At 43.8% G+C, this 12,018-nt stretch overlaps 1 protein-coding gene across 1 annotated transcript in view; it reads right to left on the reverse strand.

The window, feature by feature from the left end:
* Nucleotides 1-12,018, reverse strand: part of ITPK1 (inositol-tetrakisphosphate 1-kinase) — a 480,681-nt gene that overhangs the window by 88,904 nt on the left and 379,759 nt on the right. The window contains exon 6 of the mRNA XM_069208217.1: nucleotides 4,851-4,949. Coding sequence (XP_069064318.1) covers nucleotides 4,851-4,949 — 99 coding nt within the window. The remainder of the gene's footprint in view (nucleotides 1-4,850; nucleotides 4,950-12,018) is intronic.

Below are 12,018 nucleotides of genomic sequence, written 5' to 3' on the forward strand. Positions count from 1 at the left end.
GTAAGCTTTCTGGATTGTACTGTTGCTATGGCCATAAATAAGTCTCAAAGTCCATTATAGAACTTGACGTAAAAATACTTTATCTTCTGCTCTGGTGCTCCAAATTCTTCCAAACTTTCAGAAACTGCCCCTCCCACACCAGATTAGGAGTACCAGTAGAGGAAAAGGTGTTTCCTCACTTCTAGGCAGGACCACAGCCACAAGTTCAGTTCTAACTGGTATTCCTCGTTGTCTTCATTCAAAATGCATCTGACGCTGCCTTCAGCTTCTCAAGAAAATAGATTCACAGGAGGCAGCATTCTGCTGAAGAGATCCTGGGACCTCTTAGTCTAGTGGGCCTCCAAAATAGTATTTTCTGATCCTAAGTGGATCTTTTCACTGCTAGGGCTTCACTGGGAAGCAAGAGTCACACATCCTTAAAACCCAGCCTAGGCAGACAAGAATCCTTTCAATCAGACAGGATTCTGATGTTTTCTCAGTCCATCAAGCAATCAGACTTGAGACTGGTGGCAGTAGTGGTTTACACAGCTAACCTGTAGTGATTGACTGAATGCCCTAAACAATTCATATCAGAATTCAGCACATTTATTTCTCCAAAGTATGACCCAGCTCCTGGTTTCCTGTGCAAGCTTATGGCAGATTTACTCTTGTGCCTTATTCTCTAGTTTCACAAAATGGTAAGGCAACCATTTTCTACATGTCTGTCTCTCCCTACTAGCTCCATCTAAAGCCTACTTCTTTCAGTCCCTCCATGATCAAAGTTTAATACAATCCTTTGGGGCACTCAGGTCTACTTCCTCACAGAGTGCAAGGCTCATATCAATGAATGAGAGTCCCGGGCTTCAAAGGAGGCCACTGCTTTAGTTATGTTTGACTCCTGGCTGCCAAAGACACTGCAGAAGGCCCTTGGTGGGCTACGGTATTTAAAGATTGTCAAAGTTCCAATGGAGTAACTTGAGGTTAGGCAGATAACCTTTGGAACAAACTGATAAAAGGGTAGATGAGATAGGCAGATACAATAACTAGGCAGGGCAAATTTCGTGTCTTGCATTTATTTCTTGCAGGAAATTCATATAATGAAAAGGTGCATTTTTCGCCTTAAAGGCCATCTTAGGATGAGGCAGCAAGCAAGGCAAGACACTCTCCTGTGGTTGTTCATGCCACAGATCTAGACAGATCAACAGCAGCACTTCACATGAAAGCCAGTGCCACATTCTTTGTATCAGTACATTATTTATTGTTTCTGCTGGGAGTGTTTGTCCAGTTCTAGGGAGTTAACTAAGTGGTCTGGGAGAATCAACGATAGCCAACTTCGGACCTAAAAAATAGGTGGGACCTGTGGTGAAGGGAAAGCATTGTGACTCGTGTTTCATTGAAAGGCAGCTCTCTGCACTCCCATATGTCGCCAGTTTTCAGATGTCCTTGGACTACAAACCAGCTGTCATAACATGCAACCTGACTGCCATCAACAAAGAGGCACTCAGGAGAGTTATTGAAGCAATGCTGCCTAAGTTCAGAGTCAGTCTAAGTAAGAATGGAATGAACAGGACGCCCTCAGGAGCTTCTTTACTGGCGCCTTGCCCACTACTGACCTCATTATACAATGCCAGCCAGAAACCGGTTAGTCACATTACAGAAAAAATGTCTTGCAAAGCCTACATGGAACCTATTGAAGGGGTATTTGAGCAACAATTGAGGGTTAAACAAGTGTGTGTTGTTCATGCAAATAACAAGCATGCCTTAGAATATGACCAAGCACTTACCGACCGGCAGGCTTTTGAAAATGCCATAGAAGGCTTGGGTTTTCAAAGCCTCCACAACACGTGGCATAAGAAGAGTCTGAAACAAAACCAAACTGGTACTGGAAACCCCAAGCACCACAACCTCCCATGTGCAGCACCAATCCCTCTCAAAGGAGGCTACTCTGCTACAAAACTCTCCCCATTAACTTCAGGGTTAACCGTCCCTGCTGTCATTCTTCCAGCACCTAAAAACAACTTTTTCAGACTCTATCTCACTCAAAACGGCCAATTACCGTCTGGCTGTATATGTTCAACTGGCTCCCTTTCCTTTTGTGTCCCCACTCTCCTGCTGTTCTCCATCCCACCTACCCAGCCCTTTGTTCTCGTTCCGATTGGGTGCGCTCACTGTTCCCCTTTCCGTACCCTCCACTTCTCTTGTCCTGCTTCTCCCAATCCCTCTCACTCCCCATCTGTAGTTCTATCTCTTTGTTTCTTTGTAACCTCCATTACATCCCCGAACCTCTCTTGATCCCTACCTCATGCCCTTCTGCTGTGTTCGCACTGTTTATTATTTGATGTAAGAGTGTAATGTCACTCTTCATATTATATTGTGAGTCCTTGCTCTATCTCATGGTGTGGGAGCACTATAAAAACGTGTCAAATAAACAGGTGAGAAAATTAATATGTCAAATTACCTGGTTAGATATTTTTACAATTTTGACTCCGAGAACATTGAAATCATGCATTTAATGCAAATTAACTCACAAGTTTCCTGGCTGCTTGAGACAGAAGCTTAGAACATAACATTCTGGTGGAGACCTTGAAATGTGTTAGTGTCTAGAACTGGATGATGCCCATTTAGCACGAAGCACAAACTTGTAACAAGGCACTCAACTAATTTGTGGACATCTTAAAAAAGATTCCTTAAGAAACACGTTAAGGTGGGGGATTTGGCATACCTTACTAAAAGATTTTTTTTAAATCCAGTTAAAGTTTGGAAAAGTTGTAAAGCTAGGAGTGGGAGAAGATGTAGCACATGACTTGGGGCTACTTGGCAGAGATGAAGAGGCTTGACTGGGTACGCTACCACGTGACAAATGCTGGCCGGACAGGAGTCCTGGTTATAACAGTGTTTCGAGTATTGTAGACTCCGAAGCAGTCTAGCAACCATTCATTTCGCTAGGCCTTTCAAAGTGCAACGGAAAGTAACTCAGAGGTTACAAGAAAAATACAAATGGCGTGAATAACAACTAGGAAAGTCAGTGTGAATCTGTTAGTTATGACATTCAATTCTATGTTTTGAGTTCCATGCTGGGACCGTGTAAGGCTGTAACACAGGCTAAAAAAAACAGGTATTACGTAGATAGCGGACACACTTCAAGATGATGGAACCGATTGAGCTTCTTTCAATACAGCGTACGCTGTTTACCAACACCATTTCACTTACTTGAGTTACCAAACTATATTAGCGGATACAGTTATTACATTGTTAAGTGGTTAAGGCACGGAGAGCTTGTTGACAGTTCGCATTTTGTGGCACTGACTACCACTAGTGCTGAAGGTTGGACCTGCTCATTATCAGCTTCCAGACACTGCGTGTGTATTGTATGGACATTTTACTTAGCGTTCGAGAGCATGCATGTATGCGTTTCTCACTTTTAATGCTCTGATTTGACCGCTGCAGTTGTTTTTTTAGATGATGCAAGTAAGTATCATTTTTCTTTTTATTTTAAATTAATTTTGTTATATAGATTTTCATTTTTCATTCCTGAATAATGCTATTTGTACACGAAGACCTTGTCATATTATCTAGAAATTCAATCGTTTCTTTTGCGCCTATTGTTTGCTGTTTTTCTCACTGAAACCAATTTGCTCGCATTCCACGGACCAGCCCATCAAATGAGGAAGGGTCCATCAAGTATGGACCTCTCATTAAACTGCGAATGCATGAACAGTCTCTCTTGCGGTCTCAGGGTTACTGAGACGATCGGTGTACATGGGAGAGAATATGTGGGAACTTAGGGCCATATGTACGAAAGCTTTTTCCCATAGACACAGAATGGGTAAAATCCTTTCGTACATCTGGCCCTTAACCTCCAGCTTTCCTCATGTTTCACGAGTTAACAGAGGAATAGAAGATCACCAAATACAAAATACCTCTCTTGGAGGGAAGTGCCTTTTAAGAAAGAATCAGTTATTGCACATATTCACGCTCTGAGGCAACAGAGTACACAATAGCACTACAAATAGATATATTAAAAGATAATATATAGGGAAACTGCCACAAAGAGGCTTATTAAAAACTTGTGTTACATTCTTGACAAAAAAATGTAACAGTTTGCTAAAATACAGCATTTACTAAGACTAAATACAAATCGGTGCGCACTCACCTGCAAGAAGCCCCCTTGTTTAAATTACTTAGTAAGGTCCTATTTGTACAAGATAACAAGAAACTAGAAATCACAAGTGTCTCAATGGGAATCCAATTCCGCCGTGGCTGCTCCTATAAGGGACCCCCACGTATTAACTAAATGTTTTTTTACCTTCCTGGGACATGGGCGTCAAATAAGGTTTGCTACAGGACGAACGTGCTACTGTAATGCGGATGATGACAACCACTGTAATTTGAGCAATTACGCCAATGATGTTGGAAAAGTAGGCACAACTTTAATTTTTGCTAGTTTCAGTACCTGCATGTTTGTGTCTGTTTTTAAGCACTGGCAGCCTCCGGTTCTGGGCTCAAGATTTCAAGAAACATATCTTTAAATAAAAGCAAAATGGCATGTTTATTTGGTCAGTAGTGGGCATGGTGTCACTTTGTGGAATCTAGGGTCAAAATGTGCGTGTCGTCACATACCCTGTCACTATATTAGTCAAATTATGTCACTGAACTGGCTAGACATTGCTGAAAAATAAATCACTATTTCTCCCTTAACCTGAGTAAGTTCAAGGAGGAACGTGTGTGTGTTTGATCTTTGTCTCACTGTGGTGCTTCTGTTTGATGGAGGCTATGATATATGGGATTTCTGGATTATACATTTCCCAGGATGCACACCATACGTTCAGTACAAACCCAATTTTGTGTTCAAAGGAGGACATGGTACATACTGAATGGAAAAGTTAGGCCACTCTTCTCAATCACTTGCAGGGCGTCCTCTCCTCGCTCATGCATCATCTCGATGAAGGGCGGGGAGCAAATCCTCCGGTCTGCAAGACACAAGGTACAAAAGGGATGTTGAGCATGTGATGTCCACAGCTTCCAACAATGGAAGCAACCTTAGGCAAGGCAGCTTATGACCTGCTCCCTAATGGCACAGGCTGCTGATTGTTAAGCAGAACAGCAAGTAGAACCCAAAGGATGAATTTACTCTTGGTTTGCACCGTGTCATTCTAACCTAGGGAGTAAACTATGTGGCATTCTTTGCTTCAGGAGATACAACTATGGTTGGAATTACACCATCATTAACAGTGTAAAGTAAGCTTTGAGCACTGGTCTGTGGAAGCGGGCCAGCACTCGACATTATGGGTAAATACAACAACAAATGGAATTATAAGGCACAGCAACATTTTATTTACTCAAGCACAAATAACTAAAACCAAAAAAGTCATACTACAGTAATAAAACACAGACCAATCATTGTACCATTGAGTGAAAAGGTATATTGATGCATAATGAAAGTACTGGAAAGATGCCGTCATGGCTCAATGCGACAATCCTACCCCCCTTAATAAACAATCTGCTTGCTGTGAACAATCTGGGTGCAGAACCATTAGGTCAAGGCAAACTGATTAACCCTCCCCTCTCAAGCCGCCATAAATCCACATTAAGAATACCTTAGAAAAAATCAACAATTGATTGTTCTTAAAGCGCAAGCATTCTAACCATGAATACAAACAACTGAGTTCACTACTTCATGATGATGGACACTGTAGTATGCGTACAAGCAGGATACCATTGGGCACACAAAATTATCACACAAAATTAGACAACACTAAAACAGAAAATGGGAAACTCAAATACTAATATTTATAATATTCCAAGATGTACTTCTGGTGCATGTTCCCATTATCGAAAGTAACAATACTGCCTTTACTCTTCAGCCTTCTCTAGCCAAGTAGAGAGCATGTTAAAGAGCACTTTGTGTGCTACGCGGTGTTGAGCGCATGTCCCTTGTGTAGCTGGAGCAATGAGTCTATAAATGAGCCTGTTGTGTGTAGGTTTTCCCTGCAGTACCATTACATTGCAGCTCCTCCATTTTGTTCAAGCACTGTCACTCTCCATCCATGCGGCCTATCTGTTGCGCCTGCAGGGTGCAGTGGGCCCAATGTCTCCTGGCAGGGCACCCGGTGTCACCAATGCTTACCAGACGAAAGGGCATTCTGACAGGCTGCACCAAGAGGAGGCGGCGAGCCAGGAGCAGGTGCTTTGCTCGGTCGTACTCATGTCATACTTCCCAGAGCAATCCATTTTATTTCATCACACTGCGTCATGAGGGGCCTTTGATGAGGTTCCTTGGGTGGGAAGGAAAGGATCAGCGTCGGCTGCCTATAGGACTATCTGGCAGTGCACGAAGGGTCGGTATCATAAATCAGTGCTCAGGCTATTTTTTGGGATGTATGTGGGCCTGTTTTATGGTCTGGTGGCCCGGTTTTTACTGTGGATTTCTTCTGATGTTACTGCAAACATTGGCTGCAGCAAACACAAATGTATGCAGTCTCCCATACCTTGCGAAACAGCAATGCAGAATGTTTTTACAAGCTTGAAACTGGCCAGATTTGGAAATGTGGCCCACTTTTTTTGCCAACTGATTTGTTAATGGGGTCACTATGTCTTTGGTTCTTGGGTATATTTTCTGTCCTCGTCCAACCGTGGACATGACAGTATAGCTGCGAGGTGCCTGTTTGTCTGTGCTCCTGAGATGCGAGGGCAGTGTGCGGGGCCCCACTGCAGTGTCTTCAGTGTGTCTTACCTGTCCTTCAAATGCAAGCTGTGTTGCCACCACCGGATGAGCCAGGGTCTGTTCCTGGTTCGCAGGATATGGTAATTCGTCCTTTTTGGGGGGGGGGGGTGGATGCTGGTTTTACCATCTTATCCTTTCGCTTTTCAAAGTGAGACAGCTACCATTTACTGTAAGTGTCAAAGAAGGACTGCTCTGCATCTGAGAACTTCAAGTGGCAGTGTGAGTACTATCACGAATGGATGCAAGGGAAGACAGCTGACTGCTTGACAGTTTTCCAACTTCACATCCTGCTCTCTTTTTGTCAGCGTTAATGTAGCTATGGCCATCCATTTGTCCGTTATTCACTTTTCAGCCTCTCCGGTTTGCAGCGGTGGTGGCCTGGTGCCTTGACAATCCTCTTGCCTGGGTCTAGGGGAAATAAGCCTTGTTGCATCCCATGACATTGAAGAGGCCTTTGGTGCCAATAATGTCCAGGGACCTTCAGGAACTGGCACAGACCCTCCCAGGCTGACGCTATCACTTCTTGTATGCCGTTAGCTGGTCTACAGACCCTGGTTCACCTCATCATTCGTTATACTCCATTACAAGATAGCACTTGCACAGGTAGGATGACCCACCAGTCTGGAACCTCCTTCTACTGTCCTGTTCACGTAACACAGTGTGGTGAGTGCTGGGTTAATGTCAATAATGGCGCTTCTTAAGGGGGCAGAAACAATTTGCGGTACATCAAATCATGGCCATAACAGATCCAATGCTTTCAAACATACTTCTCTCTTCACTGGGGCAGTGTAATATAGCACCATTTTGGCAAAAGCAGTGTATGGTTTCAGCCACAGCTGGCCAGAATGATCACGCATCGGACAACTTCCGTGGGAGATCCCGGGATTTAGGTTATATCACTAGTGCAGCAGGTGCAGTGTTACCGAACAGGGGTGTGACGGGCCCACTGCACCCCTACTATGACTTGCTTTTAATTGTGACTCAAGGGAAAGGAGTGCATGTTTTCTTGCTTGCCTCAGAGTTAATAGGTAATTCAGCTAGCCAACTAATGCCTGTAATTCAGCAGAATTATACCAGTCAGAATTAGTCCCGTACAACGATTATAAAATGGACTTTAATTGACATGGCAATTAACCGACATAAGCACTGACAGTTAATGTGTAGTCATAGTACCATATTGTAACAAACACAATAATCCTTGTGTCTTTCTATTTTCACTTATATTTTAGTCCTCTTCACTGAACATAACTGTTTTTATCCTTCTGAAAGGGCCCAAAGGCGACACTCTTGCTCTTTAATGAAGCAATAATGAAACGAGTTTTTGAACATTACCTATTAATGGCCCTTACTGGACAGCCACACCTCCCCAGTACTGGTGAGATGTTTTTAGCCTTAAATGGGCTCCCAATGTAGAGAAAAAACACAGTTCCATTAACCCTGCACAGCATCTCTAGCAATCACTAAGAACAGGCATTCTGGCATGTTCCATTGTTTGATGAGGTCGTCTTGAGTTTTTACACGTATTGTGACGCCATTCAGTGGATGGCCCTTTAAACCGCAATGTTTATTTTCGGACGGGACAGTACCTACTTGAAGTACTGTACGTTGCTTCAGATTGAGAAGCTTGGTGGGAGGTGCTCTTAGGGCATTCTGTTTTCCAAAAAGTGCTCGCTTATATGGGACTGTGTTCCTCCCAGCCTAGCAACAATGCCAGATCAACATTGGGTTGCTGGCCTCATCTCTAGCTCACACGCACATTAATAAACACAGGACCGCAGTCTCTGAGCCATGGCAAAGCCAGCAGACTCGTAACCCGTCCCGACTACAAACATTTCTATCCCGCAGTAAATGATGTGCCTGAGAGACGTTAATCCGTCGGCCTAGCTGCCAGGATCTATTCCTTACATGGCCATGGATGATACAATTTGAATAACAGTAGCGAAAGTCACCTACTTATCCCCTAACTGCGGGTCGTGATTAACTGTGACTCCCTTCTGGTTAATGTAATGTCCAGCAAGGAAGTGTCTCTCCGACGCATACTGACTCAATGGTCGTTCCAGCGTATAAGTGATATTGCACATCCCAGTGGCAATGTCCTGTTAACTACAGCTAGGGTTAGGAATGAACGCGATAGCCGAAAATGTTCTACTGCACTGTGCCAAAAAACTGTCTTACTTTACACAAAAGGTGTTGTCTCTTTTACTGAAGCCAGCGACGGCTTATTGCAAGTGTTCGGCGAATGAGAAGTACTGCACATTAGGCACTCAGGTGCAGGGGACCAACACGTCCTTCCCTGGGCTGCAAAGAACTTGCCTGACCCACTCTCTTCTGTGTTGGGTCGGCAGTTGTGACGTCACTTCCAATGCGCCACCGGCACTCTCACCATGGAGGTCTTGTTTTTCGGGGAACGGCGGCAGGGGGCGATAGGAGCCCCAAGACAACAAAAGGCCCTGTTTGTTCTGCTGCCTCCCCTAGACTTGAACCTCCTCTAAGTTGTCCCCAAATGTAGGTCTCGCCTTGCTATCTGGTTGTATAAGACCTGTTGTGACCTTACAGGGCCTTACAGTCCATTAATTACGAATGGTTGGCTTTACTGCTACTCATCTGCATGCTTCTTATTCCATGGCTTTCCCTGTTCCGCCATGTGCTTGTGGAGAGAAGCCTCTTTACCATCCCTTTGATTAACTGACTTGTATTGTTAATTTTCTTATTTCTTATGAATGTGTGATGTTTAGAAAGTAATGGCTTTGTGCAGTAACTTAAATGTCACAATGTAAACAAATAAATGCAATAATCTGGCAAAGAATATGATTTTGCTGGTTTCTGGGCTCACAGTTGAATCCAGTTTGTCGTTCCGGCTCTACTGCCCTTCTCACTGCCCATCGGTTTGCTAAAGAACTTTGCAAATTCGTAAAACTTAGTTCTGCACTTGCTAAAGGATTCCACGAGTTTCTGAGCACAATTAAAAACGTACGCGATATATTTAATTACAAACTCGTCTATGACCCTTCCCACCTTGAAAACTACTGCTAAGTGAAGGAATTAATTCCTATCTTCGGCGGTAAATGAAGAAAAACATCCCAAGGTTGGACCAGGTGCACGGAGTAGAGTTTATCCAAAAAAAGACTGTTACACTGAAGAAAAAAGGTACACGTGCGTTTGTTCACCTGGGGGCGTTGGGTGGTGTTTGGAGAGAGGTCCTGCGAAACCAAATTCAACTAAAGTTTCTAGAAATAAACCAGGAAAATCTATCGCAGGTTTCTAGACATATTTCTGCAAAATATTTGTGGTGCCCAGAAAGTAGGAAAGTTTACATCTCTGTGATGCCACACAACTGTAAGTGCATGTATTTGACTTTAGTCGAATGTATGTAGAACATTAAAACATCTCAGATTAAAAGGCACTCAAATGAACATGGCTAACTCCAACGAGCGGGGGCAATGGGACTCCAATTAAAAATGCGATGGAACTTCAATAGTCTTGGAAACTGAACTTCAAAGGAAAATGTAATACAATTCCCATAACCATGGCAACTGGAGTCCTGTGATCAAGACAATGGAGCTCAAAGCAAATTAAAAGGCAAAAATAAAAAGCATGATAAGGAAAGGTCAAAGAAAGAAGGCAGGGTCAAATAACATGATAGGAAAAGTCCAAGGAGCATGACAATGAAATAAGGGAAAGTAAGTCCAGACCACGCCAACCAGAGGTAAAAGAGGACCCTGATGGAAGACCAGTGAGAAGGCCAGCTGGAGGCATGTGAGCACACTGACAGGAGCCAGGTGAGGACACCGATAGGAGGCATGTGAGAACGGCAGAAATAACAACGCCAGAAGGAGTCCCTTGAGTACGCTGAAAGGAGCAACTGAGTGCACCAAATGGAAGGGCCAGAAGGAGGCCACTGAGCATGCCAATGGGACGGCCTTGAGTATGCCAGTAGGAGGACCATGATCTCGTCTGTAGGACCATGAGCATACCGATGAGATGCACATGAGCATACTCGAGGTGGCCAGTGAGCTAGCCAACAGCAGCCCAGTGAGCAGGCCTTACATGTCCTGTTAGCAGCTTTCAACCCTCTTAATAATTCTGATTTCTACTCTGCTCTCATTGCTCCCGTCGGCAAAAGACTTGTGCCCATTTGTTGCCCCTCTCCAAAGTTTCATTTCAGCCAATGAGATAGCTCCCAATACAATTGAGAAATGTTAATGGTGGAGCGGCCACAGCACATTAGCTGAAGCTCTCCCACAACCAATGAACTATCACAATTCTTTTGGTCGTTATTGAAAATTGGAGTCCCATGCTGACAAACAACAAACCGATAGGAGGCAAAAGTGTGCAGAGAGATTTGCAAGTAATCAGAGTAAGATTCAGGCCAGCAAGCTTGGTGCACAAGCTCAGATTCACAGTGCCTGGGTCGGTTCAAGTGCAGTTCCTTTGAGTTAGATCAGTGGCAATAAAAAGGTTGCTCTTTTTCAGGTGAGATCGCTGGTTTTTCGCAGAAACTTTGCTCGTCCTCAAACATTCTCTATCACTTCTAATGTTCAGTCCGCTCGCCTACCTGATTGGAAACGTGTGAATCTGTGTATGGGGAAGAAAAGAAAGGCCTCGAGGCAAGCAATTTTTGTGTATAATGAACTAAAAGTCTGGTTTCGCAAGCTAGCCTGGCAATGCGACAACTGACGTTATGGTTACTCAAAGGCACTGAATTGTAAACACTGCAGAAAGCAGGATGTGGTACAGTTGAATTTCCTAAGAAATTCTCAAATACTAAATTGTTCCTGACAAGAGAAACAAAATTACTCGAACAATAAACTGAACAATGTGAAGCCACAATAAGAGCACAGACATGGATTAATCTAGAAAGCCAGACTGTCTTATACAGATGCACACACACGATATTAGAGTACAGAAGGCTCCTCCTTTTGGAAATCAAAGACACGGTCTTTGGGCGCAGGTCACCGCTCCTTACTTTATTGAGAGAGTTAGACCTACTTCTCCTGTTTATGAAAGCACTATCAGCATTTCAAGGACCCTAGTGAGAACAGAATCCTGGCACTAGTCATGCTGTGCAGGTGTAAAGGGTGCTACAGAGAGCACTTGGTCCTAAGAGAGAAGTTGAAATGCACATGGACTCAAAACATGTAGCACCAAACGCGGAACCTACAACACGGCTTAAACTCTTAAACGTAGCTGCCAAGTGGCCTTATGTCGTAAGCGTGACTTTCAAACAGTCTAAAGATATGATGTTGATGGGAAAGATCCAGAACAACGCGTCCGGAACCACGCCTGCGTTGTTCACACACGCGGAATAACGCTTG

Source organism: Pleurodeles waltl, chromosome 9, assembly GCF_031143425.1.
Source record: "Pleurodeles waltl isolate 20211129_DDA chromosome 9, aPleWal1.hap1.20221129, whole genome shotgun sequence".
NCBI lineage: Eukaryota > Metazoa > Chordata > Amphibia > Caudata > Salamandridae > Pleurodeles > Pleurodeles waltl.